The following is a 25594-nucleotide window of genomic DNA, read 5'->3' as shown; positions in this document are numbered from 1 at the left end:
CGTTTTCATTGTCTTCTAACACTGAATATTGTCAGGGAAAAATGTAAGGCTAGTGGATTTTTTTTTCCTTCTGTATTTTCTGTCTGGAAAGCTTAAGAAATCTTTGTGTACCCAAAATAAAATTCCAGAATATAAACTTCCTGTAGGCAAGGATTTATATCTTGTGTGTTTACTGCTGTACTTCTAGGCCTAGAATATTGCCTAGTGTAGAACAAACATAATAAATATCTGTCACATGAATGAATGTATACTGTGTTGCCATATAAGGTGTATTTCTTAGTATGCTTTATATAACATATAAATATCTGAAAAACCATAGTCTAGGAGGTCACACAAGATGTGAGTAGACTGTGAAAATGCAGGTGTATGTTGGAATGCATATGTAAGCAGAATGGTGTGTGTCTGGAGGAGGCGGTGAAGGCTTCATGGAGGAGGTGGCTTCCAGGGCTGACTTTTAAAGGAGGAGTTGGAATATATGGGGCCTCACATGTATGTGATCTGGACCTGAGGAATAGCATATATCAAGAAGTAAGGGAGCATAGCCTATTTCTTTAAAAAAAAAAAAAAAAGAGTGGTTTAGTATTGTAGAGTTTAAAATACGGTTTCAGAGAGAAGTGCATGGAGATGAGACTGGACAGGTTGCTGGGGGCAGGACACGGTGGGCGTATTTTAGGCCTTTATTAGGTGCTAGACAGGGTCCCAGGGGTATAAGGATGAGCAAAAGGGCTGGTTCCTGCTCTCAGGAAGCTTATACTCTTAACGACATTTTGGTATAATATAGTTAAGTATTATGATGAGTGCTCTTGATTTCAGAAGAGGTCCAACATAAAAAGCATCTGTCTTCTCCAGTTTGAAAAATAAGAGTACAGACTGAGGCCAAAGTGTCACTTGTTACCATTCCACGTGAGAGCCAGCTGCCCCTGTTACCTGTTTTTTTTTTTTTTTTTTTTTTTTTTTTAAGATTTTATTTATTCATAGAGATGCAGAGAGAGAGAGAAAGAGGCAGAGACACAGGCAGAGGGAGAAGCAGGCTCCATGCAGAGAGCCCTACGTGGGACTCGATCCAGGGTCTCCAGATCACGCCCTGAGCTGCAGGCGGCGCTAAACCGCCGCGCCACCAGGGCTGCCCTGCCCCTGTTACCTGTTAACCGGACCTCCTGCATTAGGCAGACTTGCTGCTTCAGAAGGACAGCAGAATTGCTCTCTCAGGGCAGCTGACTCAAGAGGAGGAATTGGTGTGCCCAATTATTCTTTCAGTATTTACCAGTCAGATAAACTATCTCTGTGGAGACAGGGAAACTAAGGGTGTGCAGAGAAGCCTGGGGTTGCAGGGAAACATCTGGGTCAGGAGAGAAGCATTTCCCACCCCCAGTGGGAGGAGTGTGCAATTTTATGGGAATGTGTTTTGGAGTACACACCTAGGCTGAGACCTGAAGGATGAATAGGAGTTAGCCAAGGGGAGGAGTATGAGTAAGAAGGTTCTAGGTGGGAGAGTGGCCTGTGTGACGGGTCCAGGCTAAAGTGTACAGGTAGAGAGTGGAGAGGCAAGCTGGTGGACAGCCAGTGGGCCACACTGAGGAGTGAGAGCTCCGTCCTGACAGCGTGCGTGGGAGTGGCGATAAAAACAGAGGCATGTAGTCAAATCCGGGTACTCTTCTCTCCATGGTGGCCTCAGATAGGAGTGGCTGTGGATGCTTAGAGACTCCCAAGTCAAGGGATATTTAGGAGGTAAATTGAGAGGCCTTGTGATTGGTTGTTGGTGTGCAAGAAGAAGGAAGATTGGGCCATGTTGAGGTGATACGGCACCATCATAGTTGTGAGCAGGGAAGTGATACTTAGCAGGTAAGACTTGATCTAGGGAGACTACAAGTCCAAACAAGCAATGGGTCTGCACAGTCCTAAATGGAGCTATTTAGGACTAAATCAGACGACTTTGGTTTGGATGTGCGGTATGAGACGGAAGCCCTGATTTCTGTCTTTGGCCCCTGAGCTAAGGGCAGTGGCAGTGAGAGAGGGCACTTGCAGGGGGACGTTGGCTACAGGGATGGAGATGAGAATGTTCACTGTGTCTGGGAGTGTTAGGAAAGGCATCGGAACTCTCAGAACTAACTTCGAGTGATGAGTGTTGTATGATGTGGGATCGATCTGGTATAAATAGGGAGGTAGAAGACAATCTATATTTGGGGAACCCTGAGTGTTTTGTTTTCCTGAGTGCAGATTTCCAGGAGGTAAAGCAGAGGGAGAAGAGGCGGCAGAGATGGGCAAGAGCCAAGTCACAAAGACTTGATGAGCTGTGTGAAGCTAAGGAATCTGGACTTTGTGCAGCTCCCAGGAGCCGTAGATTGAGCTTAAGGTGAAAAGTGCCATGAGCAGGTTTGCAGTGTTCTGGAGACAGACTGGAGAGAGGAGACGCTGGCGGCTAGAGACAAGGTAACAGATGACATAAGGTGGGACCTCCGTATTTGTGGGCGACAGGAGATACGGGCCTCTGAAGTTGAGCAGTGCATAGAGAGGAAAGATACGGACTGGGGTCTTGGCAATGGACGGGATGTGTCAGGTGAAGAGAAAGACGACTTGGAGGAGTCCTTAGAGGCAGTCACTTGGATGAATGGTGGCTTCAGAGCTCAGATATATGTATGTGAAGAAATGTCCAAACAATCTCCTTCCCAAAACGAATAACGCTCATTTTATAATATTAAAAGAATATGTAGATCTCTACAAAGATCGTTACAAAATACATCGAGAGAGGAGGGCATGTCTGAAGTGAGCCAGGGTTGCCTACAGCCCATAGTAGAAGGCATTCCATCAGGGTTTGGCAACCCTTGGTTTTTGAAGAAAATTCCAGGTAGAAAACGATCAGCGTTCTCAGCTGTCCTACGCTGTTCTCTTTCTGAGGTGATGGTTCGTCTTGGAATCCGAAATGCCTGGGTATGGGACACCTGGGTGGCTCAGCGGTTGAGCATCTGCCTTTGGCTCAGGGCGTGATCCTGGAGTCCTGGGATCAAGTCCCACATCAGGCTCCCTGCATGGAGCCTGCTTCTCCCTCTGCCTCTCTCTGTGTCTCTAATGAATAAATAAAATCTTAAAAAAAAAAAAAAAAAAAAAAGAAATGCCTGGGTAAATATAAGTAGGTTAAGAGTAAGGGGACAACCATACTTTGGTCCCTTCCAGGCTGGGGCGGCTCCCACACCGCATTGCGTGGCGGTGGAAGTGCTTGCTTTCACAGTTACGGAGTGATGTTGCGAGCCCGGTATTTCCAGCTGCGGGTTAGGTGTGTTCACCTGAGTGTCCCCCAGGTGTTGCAGCTCTGGCGTTTCCAGTACAGAACTCCTTGTCTTCAGTCCTCCGGCCTGGGTCTTCCCACGTCGATCCCGTCCTTTGTAGCAGCGCCCAGCGAGTAGCCATGGAAACTTCGCTCATCTTCAGCTCTCCCCTCCTTGCTCAGCGCTTCCAGCTGCTTGGCTTCCGAATTCAGGCTAGACTACGTGTTACATACGGGTGGAGAGTGTTGTCTGGATCACTGCCGCCCTCCTTATCTCCCCTAGACCCACACCCTCCGTCTGATGAGCCCCACTTCCTTCTAGCTCAGAGTTGAACCTTCCCGTCCAAAACACAAAGGCAGTGCTAAGAGTGAGGTAAAGGGGAGAGAGGTGGAGAAGGCTCTCTCAGCTGAATGGGCTTCATCTTTTCAGGAAAGGGGGGGACGCTTTATCTGCCTTCCGTGAAATAGGTCAGTATGTGCTGAGGTTGGGCTTTGAGGTATAGCGATAATTTATTATATCCTCACGTTCTGGGGCCTTTTTACCAGCAAGTAATTTCATTTGCTAAGTCCTGTCCCTTCTGATGATGGCATCCAGGTCACCTCCTGCCTCACCTGCAGCAAAAGCACCATCCCTGCTCCCAGCCTTGCCTCCTACATTCCTTCTCAGCATCGCAGGCAAAACAGTATAGAGCAGTCCTCCGAACACCTAAGGCAGATCCTCTGCTCAAAACGTCACAGATGTTTTCCACTGGACTCAGAGTAAAAGTTTAGTGCACATCGTGTGGTTGACTCAGCCTGCATGATCCAATCTTCTTCATCTTTTTAGATTTTATTCGTTTATAGGGGCTTGATCTCGGGACTCTGAGATCATGACCTGACCTGGAGGCAGGTGTGTAACCACCGAGCTCCCGGGTGCCCCTGATCCAATCTTCTTCTTCTTTTTTTTTTTTTTTTTAGATTTTTAAAGTTTATTCATGAGGGACACACAGAGAGAGAGAGAGGCAGAGACATAGGCAGAGGGAGAAGCAGGCTCATGCAGGGAGCCCGACGTGGGACTCTATCCCGGGACCCCAGGATCACACCCTGAGCCCTTGAAAGGCAGGTGCTCAACCGCTGAGCCACCCAGGCATCCCCCCGATCCAGTCTTCTTGACCTGATTGGCCTCCCACCCCTGCCACCCTCCCTCCTTCCACTCCAGCCACACTGGCCCTCTGACTTCCTCGGCTTGCTGGTCATGGCCCTGGCATTTACTCTCCCCTCTGCCTGAAAGAACTGTGGCACTCATTCTCTCACCTTTTTTTAGGTCTTTATTCAAATTCACCTCAGACCCTTCCTGACCACTCTATTTAAAATAGCAACTCTCCATCCCTATGCTGTGCCTTATTTTTACCCCACACTGTGTGTGTTAGCCTGTAATATACTATGTAAGTATACGTATTCTTTAATTTATGCCCCTCCATCCAAAAATAATCTCTCAAGGTAGAATATTATATTTATTTTGCTCCCTGCTGTATTGCTATTTTCTAGAACAGTGCCTGGGGCATGGGGGATGCTCCTTAAAACCTTGTTAAAAATAGGGGCGCCTGAGTGGCTTAGTGAGTTAAGCATCTGCCTTTGGCTCAGGTCATGATCCCAGGGTCCCAGGAATGGGCCCCAAGTCAGGCTCCCTGCTCAGTGGAGAGCCTGCCTTTCCTTCTCTCTCTGCTTCTCCCCCAGCCCCCTGGCCCCAGCTCAAGCTCACTCTCTCCTTCTCTCTGTCTCAAGTAAATAAATAAAATCTTAAAAAAAACAAAACTTGTTAAAAATAGGTAAATGAATTAACTATCCCAAATCATAATATCATGTTTATCTCTAATATTTTTTTCATATGCACAAATCTCAATTCAAAACAAAACCTTTTCAAGAGCAGCGGTTCTATTTTTTTGGTTTAAAAAAGATAATTATGTTAGTTACGGCTAATGTGATGGGGATCGATGGGATTACTCAGATGAGAGGTAAGCATAGTGAAGACCCACGTTCAAAATTTCAAACTGCAAAAAAAAAAAAAAAAAAAAAAAAAAACAGAAAACAAAACAAAAAAAACCCAAAATTTCAAACTGCCTGCTAATTTATCTCCTTGATTTCATCTCCTTTTATTGGGAAGTATTGGTGAAGCATCTGTTTGGTCCACATCTCACTGTAGACCGGTAAGAACTGTAATAAAAATGGGAAGTATACCCTGAAGCACAGAGCAGCTCCTTTTTCAAGGACTCCTGTTCATTGCTATAAGATGTATCATTACTTAAAAATGTAATTTCTGTCTTGCTACTGGCAACAGCTGCGTAATTCAGCCTAGCCACTGCAACCTGGAGTCCAGCTAACTTTCTTTTATATTTGCTCAGCCTTACCTTCCAGTTGCTGTGGCAACGAGATCTGTGTTCTGCAGAAGCTTATAATATCAGTGGCCTCTGGTGCTGTGCCCTGCTCTCAGTTAAGGAGAGGGCGGAGGTACTCAAGCAATCCACACAGGCACCGAGCTTGAGCGCAGAACGGCCCATGGCAAGCCATAGGTGTGGGTAGAGTTTGGGCTCTCTGTTTCTTTTCCAATTGGTGGGATCACTAATGGTATTAGTGGGTGGGACAGTTCTTCATTCTGCAGCATTATCTGTTCCTGTATTGGAGTATCAATACAGAGCATCCTGCCCAGCTCCCTCTTGTATTTCCAGATGCATCCAGCTGAGAGCTACCTCCATGGCTGCAGTGGCAGTGGTCTAGGCATTGAAAAGTGCAAGCATGGGCAGCCCAGGTGGCTCAGCGGTTTAGCACCGCCTTCAGCCCAGGGCCTGGTCCTGGAGGCCCGGGATCGAGTCCTGTGTCAGGCTCCCTGCATGGAGCCTGCTTCTCCCTCTGCCTATGTCTCTGCCTCTCTCTCTCTCTCTCTCTCTCTCTCTCTCTCTCTCTCCCTGTGTGTCTCATGAATAAATAAATAAAATGTTTAAAAAAAAAGTGCATAGAGGGCACAGACGTGTGCCTTCTAGCAACTGGACAAAATAAATCAAGAAGTAGTTATTGGAGGCTTACTGTGTGCATAGACTATTGAGTTGCATTGGGAATGCAAAAATATGCATTTTTCAAAGTCATCCTTTGAAAACTAAGATTGTCAGGTCTTCACCAAGCTGATGTTTTTATATGACAGTCTGCAAAGCTCTCATCTTGTGAACCGGAGTCAGGATAAATTTATTCTTAAAAAAAATATTCATGTTGGGATGCCTGGGTGGCTCAGTGGTTGAGCATCTGCCTTCAGCTCAGGGCGTGATCCTGGGATCCTGGGATCAAGTCTCGCATCAGGCTTCCCACAGAGAGCCTGCTTCTCCCTCTGCCTGTGTCTCTGCCTCTCTCTGTGTGTCTCTCACGAATAAATAAATAAAATCTTTAAAAAAAATTCGTGTCAATCTAAACCAACAGGTATTTAGAAACTCCAAAAAAAAAAAAAAACCAGATTATGAACATCTTTCATTTTCCTTCTAAGTATAGCTCACACTTAAGTATGGAACATACAATACTTAAACTTTAAATAAATCCTTGTAACACTGATCATATGCTAGTGTTCTTGCTATAACTTTGTTTTCCTCTATATCCTTTTTATATTGTGTGCTTGCATATATGATTTGATTTGTGTTAACTTTTTAAAAATATTTATTTACTTAGAGCACGTGCATGAGCGGGGTGGGGATAGAGGGAAGAGGCAGAGGGGAAGCAGACTCCCCACTGGGTGGGGAGCCCTGTGCTGGGCTCTCAGTCCCACAACCCCAAGATCATGACCTGAGCCAAAACCAAGAGTCGGACATTCAACCGACTGAGCCATGTGAGTGCCCCTGTGTTAACTATTTTTAATAAAATATTAATTTATGAACATACCTAACACTCAACATTACAATATGCCCTGACTATACAAAAAGTCCCTCTTCCAAGAGGTTAGTGCTATGAATAGTTTCTTGTGGATCCTCCCAACAATTTTTGTTCATGTATCAGCATATGTATGAAGATATTTTCATTAAAAGACCACACAATTGGGAGCATTTTATATTTATTTCCCTACCTTGGATTTTTCCCTTAAATGTAATGCTTCGCATTGTTGGTATTCAACAAATATTTGTTGAAAGTTTGGATAAGTACATACTATTATTAGAATAGACTATATTAAACGATACATAGTTTTTTGTTATATGGATGTGCCCTAATTGGCTGGGTATACCCCCTACTGAAATGCTGATCTATTGTTTTCTAGTATTTTTTATTACAACCAATGCTTTCATATATTATGTTTGACTGTTCTGTGTTCCTTGCATTTCTGAGTCCCTAAAAGTGAATTTTGAGATACGCTTGTCAACTTCTGCAAAAAGCCAACTGGGATTTTGATATGGGTTTTATTGAGTCTGTATATCAATTTGGGGAGTATTGCAATCTTAAAAGTTAAGTTTTCTAATCCATGAACACAGGATGTCTTTTTATTTATTTAGGCCTTCTATAAGACTTAATGACATTTTATAGTTTTTAATTTATAAGTATTGTACTTCTTTTATTAAATTTATTAGTAAGCACTTTTTCTTTTTGATGTGATTGTAAATAAAATTGTTAATTTCATTTTCATCTTAGTATATATTTTTGAACATAGCTTCTCCCTCCCACCCAAATGAATGAGTATATCTTTTGGGTTAATTCCTAAATGTGGAGTTGCTGGGCCAAAGGTTGTGTATTGTTTAGATAATATTTTGATAATACGTTACCAAATTGGCCTCCAGAGAAGTTGCCCCAATTCATATCAACAGAATGTAAGAGTGACTTTAATAAGCTATTTTGTTTTGTATTATGTATTATGAAATCTTGAACCTTACCAATCTTGTGAGAAAAAAATGATTATCTTTGTTTAATTAACATTCACTTACTTATAAATATGATAGTATGTATTTTTTTGCATGCGGACTATCTTAAGGCCTTTGCCCAGTTTTTCCATTTGCAAATGACTGATTCACAAATCAATAGATTTGGATTCGAGGGGCTAATTTTTGAAAAGGCATAATTTAGAGTTATTGGAAGTAACTTATTTCAACTTGATGAAGTACAGAGAGCTGAATTTATATCCATAGCACCATTAAGACTCTACGTCTGCACTCATGTGATTTTGTTACAGTCAATGGAACAAGCATTTACTGAATGCTTATTTCTAATTGGTGTTAGAAACCCTGTTTAGTAGTGAATGGATGCTCTTCTATCTTCCTGGATGCTCACAGTCTGGTGAGGAAAACAGATTCTGATGGAGGGAGGGATTCATTGGGCCCATTTTTAATTGAGACATGTTTTAAAAATATCAACAGTTTTTGACACTTTGGCTTGGTTTTGAAGGCTGGTCCTGCAAGGTGGGAGAATAAAATGAGTAGTTCAGGTAGATGAGAAATCAGAAGCAAAGGCCAGAAGGAGAAAGTTGTTGGCAAGTTTCAGGAATGCTGAGGGGTTGTTGAGCATAGAGTATATACCTCTAAGTGGTGGAACTGGTAAGAAGTAGAGCTGGGAAGGTAGGTTGAGGCCATATTGTCCAGCTTGAATGCCAGGCTAAACAGCTTAATTTTTGTATTTTTGACTCTAGAGGACATCAGTGTTGTTGTTTTTTTAAGTTTTCATTTATTTGGGGGAGAGAGAGAGTGCATGTAGGAGTGGGGTGAGGTGGGGAAAAGGGAGAAGCAGACTCCCCGATGAGCAGAGAACCTAACATGGGGCTGGATCCCAGGACCCTGAGATGATGACTTAAGCTGAAGACAGATGCTTAACCAACTCAGCCACCCAGGCGCCTCATGGACATCAGTGTTTTTGAGGTATGGGCTTTTAATGTGGAGGCCCGGTCAATTAGTAATAGTGACAATGATGGTGAGATAGCGAAGCTAAGAGTTAAATTACCTTCTTTAGCTCCACAAATTCTGCATGTTGTTAATGATATTTATAGATTTGAAACTCAATTTTCTTAATAGTGTACCTAGAACATTAAACAATTATTTCTACATTGCTATATAAAAGAGGAAAAACCATTTTTCCCCTTTACATTTTGTATTGGTTTCTTGGGTTTTATTTAGATGAGGAGTAAGGCACTCAAATGACAGTGGTTGCAGAAGCTGGACCTAAGAGTTGGTAGAGCTTTTGCATTTTACCTGAATTCTAAATATTGGCTCAAAAATTTTAAAATATTGAGCAGGCCTAATAACAAAACATCTGGCTTGGGTCACCAGTCTGTGTTTATTGTAGGTGTTTATTCTAGACATTTGAGACCAGTCAAAATACTTTGGTAATTTAAGAATTAATCTCTATGCTATACAGTTCTCATCCTCCAGGGAAGAGACAGTCAAGACTCTTTAAAGGATTTGCCATTCTGACAATTAGAAGTATGATCGCTTTTCATTAGTTTAGATGCTATCATTTAGAACCATATGAAGGAGGAAGATATTATTTATATGATGTAAGAGAGTCATGAGTATGGAGGGAGGGCAGATGATAGCTGATACTTTTTTTTGGGGGGGGTTTATAACTTTTTAAAAATATTTTATTTATTCATGAGAGACACAGAAAGAGAGAGGCAGAGACATAGAGAGAGAAGCAGGCTCCATGAGGGAGCCCGATGCGGGACTCGATCCTGGGTCTCCAGGATCATGCCCTGAGCCGAAGGGAGGCACGCTTAACTGCTGAACCACCCAGGCATCCCAATTTTAGAACTTCTAGTAAGCAAATTTGTTTGCCAAAGTGGAAGATGTTAGAGAATTTTAAGAGTTTTAGATTTTAGAGATGTCCAGAGAAAGACAAATACCGTATGATTTCACTCATATGTGGAATATAAGAAACAGAACAGATGAACATAGGGGAAGGGAAGGAAAAATAAGATAAAAACAGAAAAAGAGAGAGAGAGAGAGAGAGAGAGAGAGAGAGGAAGACAAACCATAAGAGACCCAGCTATAGGGAACAAACTGAAGGTAACTGGAGGGGAGGTGGGTGGGGGATGGGCATTAAGGAGGGCACTTGATGGAATCAGCATTGGGTATTCTATGCAACTGGTGAATCTCTGAATTCTACCCCTGAAACTAATAATACACTATATGTTAACTAACTTGAATTTAAATTAAAAAATTTTTAAAAATAAAGATGTTCAAAGAAATCAATCTTGATATGAAAGATGTTATATCTACTTTCAAAAGACAACTTATTTCTGGAAAAAACACAAAGCAAGGTAATTTGTATCCACTTTCTATGACTCAAAAAGAAATGGCCAAAATGCTGTTTCAGGTTATTCAAGATCCTCTGTAGAAATAGGAGACGGAATACCACAAGATTCTGTGAGGTCTGTTCATTTCTATGGGTCTTTTTTTTTTTTTTTTTTTTTCCTATGGGTCTTAATATTAAAATGAACAACTTGTTTTTAGGCAGACAGATGGTTTGGATTTAATATTTAATAGCATTTATGCTATGAATTATCAGAAGGTAATGAAATAAAATAGCCTATCAATTTCTTCAGTTTTGTTTGCTGGGAAAAAATCAGTATTGATTAGATCAAGTAAAACACAACAGGTATGCCTGTGCTGTGTAGTCACCTGATACCTTATAGACACTTACTAGGGATTGTTATCAAAGTGATTATATTTTTACCTCTATATTCTTCCATTATTGAGGAAATTGAGAAAATGTTTTAAGATAAATACAAAATGTTTGTATACAAATATTTTATTTACTTAATTTATCTTTCATAAAGTACCGTGTCACATTCCCTATACAAATCAGCACTAAATAAGTAAAAATTCATTTTAGAGCCTTTGGAAAATTAGAACACATTTTTTCATTATTAACAGGAAATGACAAACTCACCAGCCTACTTGTGCAAATTTCCTGATTCATCATCTTAATGTAATAGTCCTGGAGGCAGTGGCAGCCTTAAGTAAAACTGCCATTTTTGTAGAGAAAGATTATTGTAGGTCGCTTGGGTTATTATGCTTTGGCAAAAGGATGCAAAAAGAAAATGCTTTGTCAACATGAAGCTAAAGGAAATACAATGACCAGCATGGAACATAATCAGATTCACAAATTTATCTTCAATTATTTTATACATGTTTTCAAATTTTGTCTTCCAACATTTTTTTCCTGATTACAAAAGCAAATCATTCTTATTGAAAAGATTTTGAAAATACTGAAAATCAAACAAAAAGCAAAAATAATAATCTGTAAACTCATCATCTAGAGATAATAACTGTGTAAGGAAGGTAAATGGATGGACTCTGAAGTCAGACATCTTGGACACATCAAGTCTTTTCTACTTCCTATTTTTCTACTTCTTTAAAAGTTGGTTAATTGACCTTTCTATTTTTCAGCTTTTCCATCTATAAATTGGGGATAACAGCAGAATTCACCATATAGGATTGTTGTGAGGTAATGCACTGAAAGTCTTTAGTAGACCTTGGCAAATGATAAATGTTGAATCTACTACTTACTGTTGTTACTTCATTAATCTTTTTTTTAAGCATGTATTTCTATTTGTAGTTAACATATTATATACTTTTTTTTTTTTTTTTTTACTTAATATCATATCGTACACATTTTCTTGTGTAAATCATTGCCCACATTACCAGTTGTTTCCTTAAGAGAAATTTTCTGGGTATCCCAGGCCAACTGATGGCAGCCCACTTGGCTTACAGGAATATTCTAGCAGGAAATGATAGATTCTGGGATTTTAATCTTCCAACCATGACCTGATGGGGAATATCATGTGCCTCTTTGGTGTGATCATTAAGCTCTGTAGGAGTTCAGCCAGGGAGGAAATACACAAGGTGATGGGGAGGGCTCTGGAGCCAGATCACATTTGAATCTTGGTTCCATAACTTGGGCAATATATTTAACTTCTCTGGGACCTCCTGTACAGTGGGGTAAAAATAATACCTATTTAATGGGGTGGTGAAAATGAACTGGTTTGATATCGAATCCTGACACATGGTAAGCACTTAATAAAATTAGCTCTTTATTGTTTGTTATTATGTTCAACACTTAAAGTTTGTTTTTATAATTAAATGAGAGAATGGCAGTGATTTTCACAAGTAATGTGAGAATGTGAGTTGTAAGACATAAGATAGGACAATACATATATTTTTAGTGTAAATTGTTATTTTTCCCCTATTTCAAATATAACAAGTAGTCATCTGTTGTAAATTTATTATCCAAAGGACAATATAGGAAGAGGAATTTGATTTAATAAGCCTTATGAGGAGATTTTAATAATTTTCTTCAGTGATTCAAAAATGGAATGTGATTTTTATCCAAATTATTCTTGTTAAAAGATGAATATGCTTTATGTTCTTTTTTTTGCATCTTTTTAAAAGAATGCATCTTTCAACTAACATCTTTTTAAATTTTTTATTAGTTTCAGAGGTAGAATTTAGTTATTTATTAGTCACGTATAACACCCAGTGTTCATTCCATCAAGCACCCTCCTTAATGCCCATCACCCAGGTACCTTATCCCACATTCACCTCCCCTCCAGCACCCCTCAGTTTGTTTCCTAGAGTTCAGCGTCTCCCTCTCAATTTTCATTTTATTTTTCCTTCCCTTCCCCTATGTTCATCTGTTCTGTTTCTTAAATTCCACATATGAGTGAAATCATATGGTATTTATCTTTCTCTGATTTATTTCGTTTAGCATGATACTCTCTAGTTCCATCCACATCATTGCAAATGGCAAGTTTTCATTCTTTTTGATGGCCGAGGAATATTCCATTATATATATATTCCACATCCTCTTTATCCATTCATCTGTCAATGGACATGTGGGCTCTTTCCATATTTTGGCTATTATGGACATTGCTGCTATAAACATTGGATTGCATGTGCCCCTTCGGATCACTATGGTTCTGTCCTTTAAATAAATACCTTGTAGTGTGATTGCTGGGTCATGGGCGAGCTCTGTTTTTAATTCCATACCATTTTCCAGAGTGGCTGCACCAGCTTGCATTCCCACCAACAGTGTAAGAGGGTTCCCCATTCTCTGTGTCCTCGCCAACATCTGTTGATCCCTGAGTTGTTAATTTTAGCCATTGTGATCAGTGTGAGGTGGCATCTCCTTGTGGTTTTGATTTGTATTTCCTGCATGTGGAGTGATGTTGAGCATTTTTCATGTGTCTGTTGGCCATATGTTTGTATTCTTTGGAGAAATATCTGTTCATGTCCTCTGTTTATTTCTTGACTGGAACTTTATTTTTTGGGTGTTGTGTTTGATAAGTTCTTTATGGATTTTGGATACTAGCCCTTTATCTGATAAGACATTTACAAATATCTTTTCCCATTACATAGGTTGTCTTTTAGTTTTGTTGACTGTTTCTTGTTTGGTTAGTTCTTTTTAAAGTTAAATTTAAGCAGAACCCCTGTAAATAATAAGTATATACTAAAGAATGGTCTTGGTATTTTAATTGTATTTATTCATGTGATACTTAAAATGTCCTATGAATAAGGTTCTGTTATTGTCTCCGTTTATAGAAGAAAATTGAGGCACAAAGAGGTTAAATCACTTGCAGGTTATACAACTAGGAAGAAAATTCTGTCGTATGTAGTCATGCTCCGAAGCCCATGCTTTTAACCGTTCTGCTATCTTACTTAACATCCCAGTAGAAAAAGAGTCATAATTGATTAAATACAGTACAATATGTTTACAGTGAGTTTGTTAAACTAAGAATTTGATTAACAGTACATTCAAGAGTAAATTTTTTGAAATTCATCTATTTTGTGGAAATGCATTTACAAAAGTTTCAATTAATCTATTTTTCCCTTTCAGTTTTTCAGTTATGGAACACAAATATTGTATCAAAACAATGAAGCTTTTCAGTCTAAATTCTTCCCACCCCTTCAAAAAGCGATGTTACCGCCCAATAGTTTTCAAGGAAAAGTGGCATTTATTACGGGAGGAGGTACTGGCCTTGGTAAAGGAATGACAGCCCTTCTGTCCAGCCTGGGTGCTCAGTGTGTGATAGCCAGCCGGTAAGTCATGGTCAGCAAATTGCCTGACAAGAGTCTATTATAAAATAGTTCTGTGCCATGATATTGAAAATACCATTTACCAGAGTTTTTTGATTTTAATTTTCTATGAAATATCCTTTAGATTATTTAAACAAATTTACTTGGAAAAATCAGTTATAATTTGTAATGCTAGAAATACAGATGGACCATGATTTACATTGATTTCAATTTAGGACTTTTTGACTTTACAATGGTGTGAAAGTGATACACATTCAGTAGAAACTATACTTGGAAATTGAAACTTTTCCCAGACTAATAATATGTGGTAAGATACTCTTTCATGATGCCAGCAGTGCATTTCAGCTCCCAGTCAGCCACTTGGTCATAAGGGTACGGAAATGATAATATTCACACCCATTTTGTACCCATAAAGCCCTTCTGTTTTTTGTTTTTGTTTTTTTTAAGATTTTATTTATTTATTCATGAGAGACAGAGAGGCAGACACAGGAGAGGGAGAAGCAGGCTCCCTGTAGGGAGCCTGATGTGGGACTCGATACCAGGTCTCCAGGATCACACTCTGGGCTGAAGGCCGCGCTAAACCGCTGATCCACCCAGGCTGCCCTGCTTTTTCACTTTCAGTACAGTATTCAATAAGTTTACATGAGATATTCAATAATTTATTATAAAACAGGCTTTGTGTCAAATGATTTTGCCCAGTTATAGGCTAATGTTAATCATTAATGTAAGTCAACCTGGCTTAACCTTTAGACCAGGTTAAGCAATGATGTTTACTAGGTCAGGTGTATTAAATGCATGTTCAAATTATGGTATTTTTAACTTACGATGGGTTTATCAAGGATGTAACCCCATTTTTAGGCTGAGGAAGATCAGTAATGATTGATTATGAAATTGATGATGTATATATTAACCAAATTCAGTGATAGAATTTTTTTTCCTTAAACCTGAAGCTTAAGTTAAAAAGTACTGTATTGAGGCTGCTTTGTTTTCATTTAGGAGTGATTATAGTTACTGCTTCAAAGGATAGTTAGCCTTGTACTAAGATAATGGGTATAACCCTTCCATTTTCTATAAGATGGGCAGATGTTTCAAAACATCTATTGTGATAAATGTAGGAAGGATAAGGCGATGTAGATGGAATTTCTTATTTAGGCATATCCTGGGACCCTATAACAGTGTATGTAAGTCTAGAACTTTAGAGACAGGCCCCAAAATCTACAACTTCCTCCTATTTTGAAAAGTGCAAAATTTTTAGATAGGCTGAATAGGAATCTGAATGAGGACAAGTCACTATGTAATTTACAAAGGCCCAAAGGAACTTCTTTCAGATGTTTCCTTTAATGCAAATTGGCCTGAACATTTTTTAAAAATATTATAGTGTTTTTACAAATATTAAAGTATTATTTTCTTTGTAACACTACATATTTTATATTTACGGTTTCTTTTTTGTGTTTCTTTCAAGAGTGTGAAACTGAATGCATATAATGCTTTTATATCTTTAAATTTGGTCTAAAATCTACTAACATAAATCTTATACATAACAGATTTTATATAGTATAATGTAAGTTTACATTATATCATGAATGTGTTTTCTTTCTAAAGCAGGTTTGGGCAAGGGAACAGAAGTGATTATATATTAAGGAAATAATTTTATTTTATTTTTTTTCATGTTTCAAGTCTTTATTTAAATTCTAGTTAGCATATAGTATAATATTGGTTTCAGGAATAGAATTTAGTGATTCATCACTTATATATAACACCCAGTGCTCATCTTAACTACCCATTATTTAGCTCATCTACCCACCTCCCCTCAAGCAACTCTCAGTTTGTTCTGTATAGTTAAGGGTCTCCAATGGTTTGCCTCCCTCCCTCTCTCTCTTTTTTTCCTTCTTCTATGTTCATCTGTTTTGTTTCTTAAATTCCACATGAGTGAAATCATATAGTATTTGTCTTTCTTTGACTGACTCATTTCCCTAGCATAATAATACTCTCTAGGTCCATTCACATTGTTACAATGGCAAGATTTCATTCTTCTTGATGGCTGAGTAATATTCCATTATGCGGACATGCACACATGCACACACACACACCACTCCTTGTTTATCCATTCATATATATATATATATATATGTATATATATATATATATATCTCCATTCTTTATTCATACCCCACATCTTCTTTATCCATTCATCAGTTGATGGACATTTGGGCTCTTTCCATAATTTGGCTATTGTTGATCCACTGCTACAAACAGTGGAGTGCATGTGCCCCTTTGAATCAGTATTTTTTATTAAGGAAATAACTTCAAAATTGTGAGTAGATATAAAATAATTAGTTTAAAAGTAAATAACTCGGGGATCCCTGGGTGGTGCAGCGGTTTGGCGCCTGCCTTTGGCCCAGGGCGCGATCCTGGAGACCCGGGATTGAATCCCACGTCGGGCTCCCGGTGCATGGAGCCTGCTTCTCCCTCTGCCTGTGTCTCTGCCTCTCTCTCTCTCTCTCTCTCTCTCTCTATCTCTGTGTTACTATCATAAATAAATAAAATTTTTTAAAAAAATAAAATAAAAGTAAATAACTCAGTAATTGAGTATTAGATATATAAAAATTGTACTAGTTTAACTTTTAGAAAGTGAATTCATTCAAGCTGACTGTAGATACAGCTTTTGCATTTTGTCAAAATTACATCAGTTTAAGCTATAGATTCTCTTTGTTTTTTAATTTATGGAATTAAAAAGATGAAAAATATGAACTTATTTCAGAGCTTACACAAAGTACCATGTGCTTTATTTCTAGAAACATTGACGTTTTAAAAGATACCGCGGAACAAATTTCTTCTCAGACTGGAAATAAGGTAAAATAGTTATTTAATTCAGATTGAGGAATTAAAACATGCTTAAATAACTTATTCATGTTTTTAGTTTAAGAAGTCTGAAAAATTTAGGATTCTCTTTTCTCTCTGGTATTTTTCAGGTTCATGCAATTCAGTGTGATATTAGGAATCCTGAAATGGTGCAAAAGACTGTGTCGGAATTGATTAAAGTTGCAGGACATCCTGCTGTAAGTGTAATGGTGTTGAGGCCAAAGTATGAGGTGTTTGATGTTGATGACACCCACCAAGATGTGCTAAGGATGCACTAAGGGAATAAAATATTGATGTGAGCAAGTGCTGTGTTGAGAAGCACCTGTTTTCTGTCCTTAGCAAAGAGCTGGCTTTGCTCAGAGCAGCGAACAGATTAGGTGAACTGCTACACCACTGCCTTTCGGAAATACTTAAAAAATGCATTTACAGTTGTATAGAACAAACCTGATTTCACTTTATGTAATAAGATTATGAAATAAGAAGAGCAGTTATCCAAGGGCATAATATCTAGTTTAAATGATTCATGCGCTTTGCTTTTCCTAATAATTTTGGATTATCTCTATCAATAGTGGAGAATGATACAAGTAAAGAAACCTGTAAGATACTGCAGATTTTTCCTTTAAGACCAGAGATGTGCATAGGCATTTCTGCTGTTGTTTTGGTTCATGTATTGGAAAGAAGCAATTTCTTCCAATAGTCTCTTTTTTTTTTTAAAGATTTTATTTATTTATTCGTGAGAAACACACAGAGAGAGGGGCAGAGACACAGGCAGAGGGAGAAGCAGGCTCCATGCAGGGAGCCCGATGTGGGACTCGATCCCGGGACTCCAGGATCACGCCCTGGGCTGAAGGCAGACGCTCAACCACTGAGCCACCCAGGCGCCCCAAGAGAGGACTGTTCTACCTTAAAGATAGTTTCAGACCAGTAATATTGAATCTGCTAGTAGAACTAAGAAGAATCTTTATTGATGGTGAGGAAACATGTTAACCAAGAATTTCATTGGGTTAAATTAAGCCAACATGTCACCAGAAATTAAAGGACATTTTGAGATTCCTTGAAATACAGTTAGACAAATGGTAGATATGCTTAGTCCACATCTGTTTTCTTAATGATAGATTCTATTGTGATTTTGAGACAAAGATAGGATTCTGAAATTTGGTAAATTGGTGAGATTTTCACAGGCTCAAAAAATAAAACCAAACCAAATCCCATGGTATTAATTTATAGCACACTATCAACTTTAGCTTTATCGTATTATTTGGGTTAATAAGTTTCAGAAGTAAAAACTCTTCAGGGAAAATGTTCTTCCTTCTATAACTTCTATAGAAATTTCTATAACTTGCCTTATTCATCTATTAGATTGTGATAAACAACGCAGCAGGGAATTTTATTTCTCCCACTGAAAGACTCTCTGCTAATGCTTGGAAGACCATAACTGACATAGTTCTAAATGGTACTGCCTATGTGACGTTAGAAATTGGAAAGCAACTAATTAAAGCACAGAAAGGTATGTTGATTAATTTTTCATGTGTTTATTGGTTCCTTAGCACACACATGCTCTGTGATAAGCCCTGGGATATTTATAAAAGTCAATAAGACAGTGTCGATACCTGTACAACTCATAGTCTAATGGAGAAGAAAGATACTGAGTGATTATCACATGCTATGATATGAGCTATAATAAATATATATTTCATGTGTGTGGGAAACCCAGAGACAGGAACAACTAACTCTCCCTAGCTGTGGTTATCAGATTGAGGAGCAAGATGCAATTTGAGCTGAATTTCCAAAGATCTAGATGTGGGGAAGTGGGGCAGTGGGGGAAGGAGAGTGAGAAGTTCATGGAAAGAGACCTGCTGGAGGAGCAAAACAGGGTTTAGAGATGATGCAAATTTGATGTGGTTAGAGATGAGGAGGAAGAAGAATGGCAGGAAATGATTATGGGGAGGTGGTTTGGGTATAATTAGGAAAGTTCCCAGTACCAAAATAGAAAATTTGATGTTAATTCTGAAGGAAATGGGGAGAGATTTCCTTATGGATTTCTCTTGAAGCTGTCTCATGAAGAATGTGACTTGATTGGAAAGCATACTGGCAACAATGTGGGGGGATGGAAGAGATTAGGAAGACATTCCGAAGGGTTTGACTTCTCCTTTGGTATGTGGCTGCATGACATAGGGGATAAATTAGGAGACATTTAGCAGACAAAATCAACAGGCCTTACTGATTAGATGAGAGAGTTTGTGCTGAGTGAATAGTTTGGATGATGATGACGTCAGTGTAGTCATCTGGGGGACTAGATGTAGAGAGAAGTTACTAGAACATTTTTGTTTAGTACTATGAACAAACTTTATAAAAGTCTGTGCAATATAAATATATGTGTGATATATATGTGTGTATACATATATGTCTAGAATCCGTGTATGTTTGCTCGTTTAATGGACACTTACTGATGACTTTACTGTAGCAGGTCTTGTGTTATATGCCCAAATGACAGAGGTGGACGAGACTCTGTCGCCAAACAAGGTGGGGAGGGGTTGGGACTTGATAGATCGTGGTATTTCTCAGGGTGGAGAGTATTCTGAGCAAGGAAAAGGAGGAAGAGTCCTGGTGCTCCTTGAAGGATGTCCTTTGGGTCTTGGGGGGAGAAAGGAAGGCATGGAGCTGGCCAGTTTCCTTCTTCTGGTTCGGAAATCTTTGCCTCGTTAGATTTAATTTCTTCTTTACTGTGTGAGTGATTCTCGAGCCAGCTTGAGAAAGGATGTAGGGGCAGGCAGAGGGCTGCTAGAGGGTGCTTGCTGTCTTTGTACATGTATAAGCTCCATCCTTTTTTTTTTAATGTTTTTATTTATTTATGATAGTCACACACAGAGAGAGAGAGAGAGAGAGAGGCAGAAACACAGGCAGAGGGAGAAGCAGGCTCCATGCACCAGGAGCCCGATGTGGGATTCGATCCCGGGTCTCCAGGATCGTGCCCTGGGCCAAAGGCAGGCACCAAACCGCTGCGCCACCCAGGGATCCCCTATAAGCTCCATCCTTTCTCATGTACTCACTGGGATGGAAGCTCCAGGTCACTCATTCCCACTGCAGCAAAGTGGGTATCAGTTCCTTTTGGAGTTTCCATGTTTTTATTTTGTTTTGTTTTTTATTCTGTTTCTTTTTTTTTTTTTTTTTTCAGGAAAGATGGATGGTTGAGAAAGGAGACAGAGAAGAATGGGCTGGCTCCTCTCTCTTCCTTTCTCTGTCCAAGGATCCTTGACCTCTGTGTCTCTTCTCTCTCCCTCTACCTCTGTCTGATTTTCTCTCTTTATCTCTTACTCATTTCTCTCTTTCTCTGTTCCTCTCTGTTACCTCTTCACTCTTGGTTCCCTATTTCACTCTTTATCTCTCCTTTTGTGTTTCTCTCCTCATTCTCTCTTATTCCTTCCGCTGCCCATCCCTGTGACTCTTGATTTCTGTCTGGCTCTCCCTTCTTTTCTCATTTATTGTCTTTCATTTTAACAGGCTATGATCTATTTTTATTCATCACATTGGATTAAAATTCTATGGGGTTCATTAAAAATATATTAGTTAAGACTTTTTAAAAGATGGAAGCCAGTTTTTATTCCTCCAAGATCCCTGTCAGTTATTGATGCCATAACTTGACAGAATTTGAAGGACTTGTGCCCTTGGGTCCTGGAGAGCACAGTGTACGGGGCCTGGTCTGGTGTTGGAGCAGCAGTTGGGGATCTCAGGTGCTAATGATCTCGGGAGTGTGTCAAAGTGGAAGTCAGTTCAGGGAGCAGGCCATCTATGGTAATCTGCGGTCAGAAGTATGTTTGGCGGTCTGGGATCTAAGATGTCAGTCAAGGTAAGATACCCAGGGAAGTTGGACTAGAGAAGATGAGGATGCCAGCAACTGAAAGATAGACGCTTATAGGAATTGTTGATGACATGCACTCAGAGAGGGAATAACAGGTGACTGAGGATCAAGAGAGCAGTGGCCTTAGCTAGAGAAGCAAAGAATCAAAAGGACATTATTAAAATATGTTTACGAATAGCAGATTTTTTGATGCAAAATTAATAGATATGAACAAATAAAAGATTTAGGAAACTCTTAAAGACCTTAGCCCAGTGTGCTTTTATAAAACCACAAAGGTCAGTAAAAAAGTGGCTGTTCCTTATTGGGAAGGATATTGAAAATATGCTGAGGTCCCCCCATCTTTAAGATACCATGTATCAATGTACAAATTAGTGAACAGTATGGAAGAGAATACCTAATTTTATTAAAGAATTGAGAGAACGCGCAATGGAAAGAGACTAAAAGACTAATATGGTTTTTTTTTTTTTTTTAAATCTAGTCACAAGGGATAGGATAAATACTGAAATTTTCCATTAAACCCTAGATCACTAGAAACTGAAGAGATACCTCTTGAAACTCACAAGAGGTGATTTTAGGACATGTAAGAAGTATTTTTTTAAAGATTTATTTATCATTGTAGAGAAAGAGAGAGAGAGTGTGGTAGGGCAGGGGCAGAGGGGAAGGAGGGAGAGAATCTCAAGCAGACTCCCCACTGAACGTGGAGCCCGACATGGGACTTGATCCCATGACCAGTGGCCATGGCCTAAGCTGAAATCAAGAGTCCCGCTAACCAACTGAGCCACCCGGATGCCCCAGGACATATAAGAAATACTTTATTGGGCAGCCCGGGTGGCTCGGTGGTTTGGCGCCGCCTTCAGCCCAGGGCCTGATCCTAGAAACCCGGGATCGAGTCCCATGTCGGGTTCCCTGCATGGAGCCTGCTTCTCCCTCTGCCTGTGTCTCTGCGTCTCTCTCTCCGTCTCTCATGAATAAATAAATAAAATATTTGGAAAAATAAATAAATAAATAAACAAACAAACAAACAAATAAATAAATAAATACTTTATTGAGGTAGTACTAATAATATTTTATACCACTATGGTACTTTTTAATTTACAAAGTACTTTCATATACCAATATGCAAACAGTATGAAATCAAGATTATTATAAATTGATTAAAGAGTAAACCAGTTCATAACTTGAATATATTAATTTGTTTTGCTAAAATTGAGGTAGAATTTATATATAGTGAGATCCACAGATTTTATGTGTTTAAATTGAACTTCTGATACACTTACTCACTTAGGTAACCGACCAAGACAGAACATTTCCACTACCACCAAAGGGTTCCTCTCCTATCTTCTGACTTAGCTTTTTTTTTTTTTCTTTTTTGAGAGAGAGAGAGAGAGAGAGAGAGAGAGAGAATGAGGTGGGGAGAGGGAGAGGAAGAGAGAATCTTGAGACTCTGTGGTGAGTGTGGAGTCAACACAGGGCTCAATCTCACGATCCTGAGACCATGACCCGAGGTGAAATCAAGAATCAGACACTTAACTGACTGAGCTACCCAAGCATCCCCACTCTTAGCTTTTAATCCATTTTTAGTGGATTGTCTTTTTTATTACTGATATTTAGAAATTCTTTGTTTAATCTGGACCGAGTACTTTGTGAGATAATAGTATGTATTTGGAATATTTTCTCCCAATCTGTTGCTTTCTTTTCATTTCCCTATCAGTTATCTTTTGCTGAGCAGAAGGAACAAATTTGTTTTTTTTGAAGGAACTAAATTTTGATGAATCTATCAAATTGTTTTCCAAATTGGCTCTAGGAGATTGCATTCCCAGCATCACTTTATAAGATGCATTTACACCTCATTCTGCCCCACGCTGGCTTGGTTATATTACATTTTAGTCTTCCTCAGTTTGTGTAGTGGTCCTTCGTTTGTGATATTGACTTAGAGTTCTCTACTGACTAATGAAGTTGAGCATCTTTTCATGTGATTATTCATCAGTTGTATACATTCTTCGAAGTGTCTGTTCTAATCTTTTTTTTTTTATTAGGTTGTTTGTCTTTTTGGTATTGAATTGAATGAAAAGTTATTTTACATATTCTAAATATAAATCTTTTATCAGATATGTTTTTGCAAATATTTTTTCTCAGTCTATGATTTGTCTTTTCACGTTCTTAACAATGTCTTCTAAAGATGAAACATTTTACATTTTGATGTTGTTCAGCTTAGTGAAATTTTCCTTTTATGACTCATGCTTTTTGAGTCCTAAGAGATATTTCTTTAACCCAAGGTAACCATTTCTCTATTGTTTTCTTCTGGAACTTTTATAGTTTTCATTGTTATATTTAGGTTATCCATTTTGATTTAATGTTTGCATTTGGTATGAGATAACAGTCAAGGTTAATTTTTGCATGCATCTGTCCATCTTTTCCTCATTGAAATACTTTGGTACTTCTGTGGAAAATCTGAATATCTAATACTGAGTCCAATATATCATATATAAATTATTTGAGCTTCATATTAGTTTGACATCAATTATTGTGAGTCCTCCAACTTTAGTTTTTTTCTGAATTACTTTCACTGTTCTGTGTTCTTAGCATTTTCATATAAATTTCAGAATTCAATAATTTTTACAAAAGAGTCTACTGAAATTTTGACCCGGTTTGTAGTAAATCTATAGATTATATTGGGGAGAAGTGACATTTTGACCATATTATCCTTCAGTCCATCAGCATGTAATATCTTTCCATTTGTTTAGGTCTTTAAGCTATTTTCAGTGTGCAGGTCATATAAATTTTATTAAATTTCTGCTAAATAATTTTATATTTTTGTCACTATTTTAAATCTGTTTTCTAGGGATCCCTGGGTGGCGCAGCGGTTTGGCGCCTGCCTTTGGCCCAGGGCGCGATCCTGGAGACCCGGGATCGAATCCCACGTCGGGCTCCCGGTGCATGGAGCCTGCTTCTCCCTCTGCCTGTGTCTCTGCCTCTCTCTCTCTCTCTCTCTCTCTCTCAATATCATAAATAAATAAAAATTAAAAAAAAATAAATCTGTTTTCTAAATTTTATAATTGTTTGCTTCTAATATTTAGAAATACAATGAACTTGTTTTTGTATACTAACCTTTATTCTGTGAGCTTGCTAAAATAAAATGACTTAATAGTTCTTACAGCTTTTTCAGTAGATTCCTTAGGATTTTCTATATTCTTGATAGTTGTGAAAAAAGACATTTTGTGCATCTTCTTTTCTAATTTGTATTTCCTTTTTTCACCTCATTTTATCAGCTGGGACCCCCAGTTCAGTGTTGAATAGCAGTGGTGAAAGCAAATGCTTCCTCTTGATGGCAAGAGGAAAGCTCTCAGATAGTTTATCATTAATTATTAGTTTACCTGTAGTTTTTCCTAAATGCTCTTTATGGTTGAGGAAATTTGCTTCTGTATCTAGTTTGCTGACAGTTTTTTTTTTAAAATCATGAATAGGTATTAAATTTGTCAAATCTTTTTTCTCTATTTGTTGAGATGCCCATTTTAAAAAGCCCATTAATATTATGAATTCCATTGGTTAATTTTTGACTTTTTAAACCAACAGTGCATTCCAAATCGAAATCCTGCATGGTTGTGATAAATTATCCTATTTGTATATTGCTAGATGTGTTTTGCTAATATTTTCTTAAGGCTCACTTTTTCAGCTTCCAGCTATTAACATTGATTTGAATTTCTTAGAGCCATTGTAGTGCTTGTTCAGGTTAGGGATCAGCCAGGGGAATTTATATGCAGATGTTGCTTCCTCTTTTCTACCTGCACTGGCAGTCCTTAGCTCTGTTTTTTTTTGTGAACAGATGATACATTGGCTACAGCCCTGTCTTTTGAAATTGATATCATGTTTAACCTACATCCAAAAAATGTCTTTTGTGCCACTGTCAAAAACATATTAGATGAGTGTTCAACACAGCATGATAAATGTCCTATTTGGCTGTTTATCAGAATCTTAAATCACTTGACATTCAAGTGAAAATATTGGCCACATATCCATGATTGTCTTTGAAAAACATATTTGTTTAGATTCAAACTAAAACAGATTTTTCTTAAATTTTATTATAGGATAGACTACCCAGATATGATACTTGACTTTCTACTACCTTTGGTAACTGAGTCATGTGGATTACTTTCCACCAAAAAGACAGAATTCCTTCCACATAAGAGCATATGAGAATTCTGTAGTCATTACTGCAACTTCTATAATTATTAAATAAAGATAGATGAACCAACAGGTGTTAGAATACTGCACAAAGCAAAACATTATTTATAAAGAAATATTTTAATTTTAACCAAATTTTCTTCCTCTTTCTTTCTCCCACCCTCCCTCCCTCCTGTTTCCTCCTTCCTTTTTTCCTTTCATCTTTCCTTCTTTTTTTTTTTAAACACCATTTATTGAGTGCTTATTCTGTATCAGGTTTTGTTCTAAATGCTAAACATTTATTAATTCATTCAATACTTGCAGTGACTCTGTAAGGTATGAAAATTATTTTATTCCCTTATAGTAACAGGTGGCTCGGGTTAGGTTTTTTTATAATATAGGAGGTAGATATTTTAAATTTTCTTT

General features: G+C 38.5%; 1 protein-coding gene across 3 annotated transcripts in view; it reads left to right on the top strand.

The window, feature by feature from the left end:
* Positions 1-25594, top strand: part of DECR1 (2,4-dienoyl-CoA reductase 1) — a 45991-nt gene that overhangs the window by 3760 nt on the left and 16637 nt on the right. For 2 of the 3 annotated variants that reach the window (XM_072803971.1, XM_072803972.1), the window contains exons 2-6: positions 11641-11698; positions 14087-14289; positions 17082-17139; positions 17259-17345; positions 18508-18655. In XM_072803971.1, the coding sequence (XP_072660072.1) occupies positions 14168-14289; positions 17082-17139; positions 17259-17345; positions 18508-18655 (415 nt within the window). In that variant the 5' untranslated portion in view covers positions 11641-11698; positions 14087-14167. The remainder of the gene's footprint in view (positions 1-11640; positions 11699-14086; positions 14290-17081; positions 17140-17258; positions 17346-18507; positions 18656-25594) is intronic. The other variant, XM_072803970.1, reaches the window with a different exon arrangement.

The sequence above is a fragment of the Canis lupus genome, chromosome 28 (genome assembly GCF_048164855.1).
Source record: "Canis lupus baileyi chromosome 28, mCanLup2.hap1, whole genome shotgun sequence".
NCBI classification, from domain to species: domain Eukaryota; kingdom Metazoa; phylum Chordata; class Mammalia; order Carnivora; family Canidae; genus Canis; species Canis lupus.
This window is presented reverse-complemented; position numbering and strand designations above follow the sequence as displayed.